The 2730-nt window shown below is 40.8% G+C and overlaps 1 protein-coding gene across 1 annotated transcript; it reads left to right on the top strand.

Moving 5' to 3' along the window:
- Positions 1 to 758: 758 nt before the first annotated feature.
- Positions 759 to 2491, top strand: LOC106961618 (putative golgin subfamily A member 6-like protein 6). Its single transcript, XM_015055455.1, has 2 exons — positions 759 to 1035; positions 1714 to 2491. Exons 1-2 carry the CDS (start codon positions 796 to 798, stop codon positions 2218 to 2220), a joined length of 747 nt encoding a protein of 248 aa, XP_014910941.1. The 5' UTR covers positions 759 to 795; the 3' UTR covers positions 2221 to 2491.
- The last annotated feature ends 239 nt before the right edge of the window (positions 2492 to 2730 follow it).

Here is a 2730-nt window from a genome sequence, read left to right as displayed (position 1 = left end):
TTTATCAGCTTTATTGTAGCTTTATTGTGGCGCACTGCAGCTGCTGCAATTCCTAAAAACAAGCGACAAAAACTGAGCTAATCCCCTCTGTTTGCAAAACGTGGTGATATTTTTAACAGTCATCAAACTAGGGCTCCTCAGCATATTTAAAATAAAACGATTGACCAATATAAGTAGAAATTTGCCCCTTCTTGCATCTTGACAGAACTAACAGAAACTAAACTGTTTATAGATTTGTATCATGGAGAATTTATCAAACATCAGTTTTCTAATCTTTATAACAAATAGTGACGCTACTAATATTTTCGTGTCAGATTTCTCCTTGTCTTGTATTGGGATAAAATGGTTTTCTGGACACACTAAATCACATAGTGACCAACAGGCGCTGTCCAATCCAGTAATACATATCAATTAGCAGGAGTATGAAAGACGTAATCCCTGCCCCCCTCTTGCCACCCCATTAATATTTTTCTAGATCCACCCCTGATTCTAACACACCTGAGTAGCTCTACTGCAGCAGCAGGTCTCCTTCTCTGCCGCACAGCGTTTAAAGGCAGCTCGGAAAAACAGGTTACGACATGTTAACAACGGATTAAACAGTTTAAACTGCTGACAAAAGTGACAGAGGACACAGATATGGGAAGTGTGGAAGCCCCTACTGTATCAAATTGGCATAGGAATAAGAGAAAGTTGGCCATTCTAAGGTAAAAACCCAGCACATACAGCGTTCATGTTTTTTTTTTCATCCAGACAGCTTCCTTCGACTCTGTTTTACAAAAGAAGCTATGTAACAATATGGCCCAGGAGGAGGTTGCCAAAATGCTACATGAAGCACAACATCAGGAGAAGAAAACTCCAAAACAAAAGCCTCTGGCTGATGAACTGGCTGCCCGATATCAATATAAACAGAAACAGAAGAGGGAAACGGACAGGACTGAAAGGCAAGGGGTGCTTCCCGGATATCGAGCTGAGGAAATAGGAGCGAGGAGACAGAAGAAGGATCCCCAGCAGAAACTGAATACACAGGACAAGACTAAAAACATATGGACAACCCAGATGCAATGCAGTGGGAAATGCATCACAGTGTTACTGAGCAAGAAAGAGATGTTCAGTATGAATCTGGCTTTCTAAACCATGAGAGTGACTGCGACATTCCTGATAAGGACAGAAGTCGTGAAATAAGAAAAAAACAGTGTACGACCAACTGTCACTTATAAAGAAGGAAGAAGCTAAAAAAAGGGCTTTTATGGAGGATAAGTTATTGAAAGAAAAGAGACATTAGGAATCTGCAGAACAAAAGCGTGAAAAACTAGAGAAAGTGAAAAAAGCTGCAGCTATCAAGCCTCTGACTAATTCTTGGGATTCCCAGGTACAACGTAAACGGCAGGAGAAAAAGGAACTTTGTGAGCTTGAAAGGAAAGACATGACTTCATTAATTGAATTGTAAAGAGTGTGTGGAGGTGCAAATTGGAAAAGTATCAACCTTCCGCAAAACAAACAGCCTGCTGACAAACATAATGACGTAAAAACCAGCAATGTTTGCAGACCTTTACTGAGTTGTCAGAAAGTCAGCAACACCAAGGCTGTCAAACTTCCCTCACTGAAATCCAACTCTAATGGAGTCAGATAGACTGCATCAAATTGAGGAAATTGAGATGAGGAGACAGAAAAAAGAGAAAGACCAGCATTTTTGTTTTGAGACAAGACTAGACTGAGCCAAACATGGAAGACCAAAAGAAGACTGTGGATGACAATTTAGAGGATATATTGAGGAAAGAAGCTCCCTCTGACTCTCTTTTACAAAAAAGCTATGTAACAATATGGCCAAAGGAGGAGGTTGCCAAAATGCTACGTGAAGCACATCATCAGGAGAAGAAAACTCCAAAGCAAAAGCCTCTGGCTGATGAACTGGCTGCCCGATATCAATATAAACAGAAACAGAAGAGGGAAATGGACAGGACTGAAAGGCAAGGGGTGCTTCCCGGATATCGAGCTGAGGAAAATAGAACCAGGAGACAGAAGAAGGATCCCCAGCAGAAACTGAATACACAGGACGAGACTAAAAAACATATGGACAACCCAGATGCAATGCAGTGGGAAATGCATCACAGTGTTACTGTGCAAGGAAGAGATGTTCAGTATGAATCTGGCTTTCTAGACCATGAGAGTGACTGTGACATTCCTGATAAGGACAGAAGTTGTGAAATACGTAAAAAATAATGGTGTACAACCAACTGTCACTTATAAAGAAAGAAGAAGCTAAAAAACGGGCTTTTATGGAGGATAAGTTATTGAAAGAAAAGAAACGTTGGGAATCTGCAGAGCCAAAGCGTGAAAAACTGGAGAAAGAGAAAAAAGCTGCAGCTATCAAGTCTCTGACTAATTCTTAGGATTCCCAGATAAAATTTAAATGGCAGGATAAAAAGGAACTTTGTGAGATTGAAAGGAAAGACATGCTTTCTTTAATTGAATTGTAAAGAGTGTGTGGAGGTGAAAATAGAAAAATAATCCACCACGAAGTTCAGGAGACTCTGCCAGGAAGAAGTTCCTCCAAGAACTGTGGGGGAAGATCGGTTTATTCTGCTGACAAACACGACGACGCAAAAACCAGACCTTTACTGAGTCGTCAGAAAGTCAGCAACACCAAGGCTGTCAAACTTCCCTCACTGAAATGCAACTCTTTGCACCTCCCTGAGAATTGCCAAGAGAACTGTAAAAGGGTAAAATTCC

This window comes from Poecilia latipinna, unplaced genomic scaffold (assembly GCF_001443285.1).
Source record: "Poecilia latipinna isolate Pla-1442-1.1 unplaced genomic scaffold, P_latipinna-1.0 Scaffold1316, whole genome shotgun sequence".
Lineage (NCBI taxonomy): Eukaryota > Metazoa > Chordata > Actinopteri > Cyprinodontiformes > Poeciliidae > Poecilia > Poecilia latipinna.
Note: the sequence above shows the minus strand (reverse complement) of the source record. Positions and strands in the feature narration are given on the sequence as shown.

Excerpts from the sequence above, each read along its gene's own strand:
- LOC106961618 (XM_015055455.1), top strand. The coding sequence starts at position 796 with ATGGCCCAGGAGGAGGTTGCCAAAATGCTACATGAAGCACAACATCAG. Across the intron at positions 1,036-1,713 it reads TGAATACACAGGACAAGACT|GAGCCAAACATGGAAGACCA; the intron begins AAAAACATATGG and ends CAAGACTAGACT.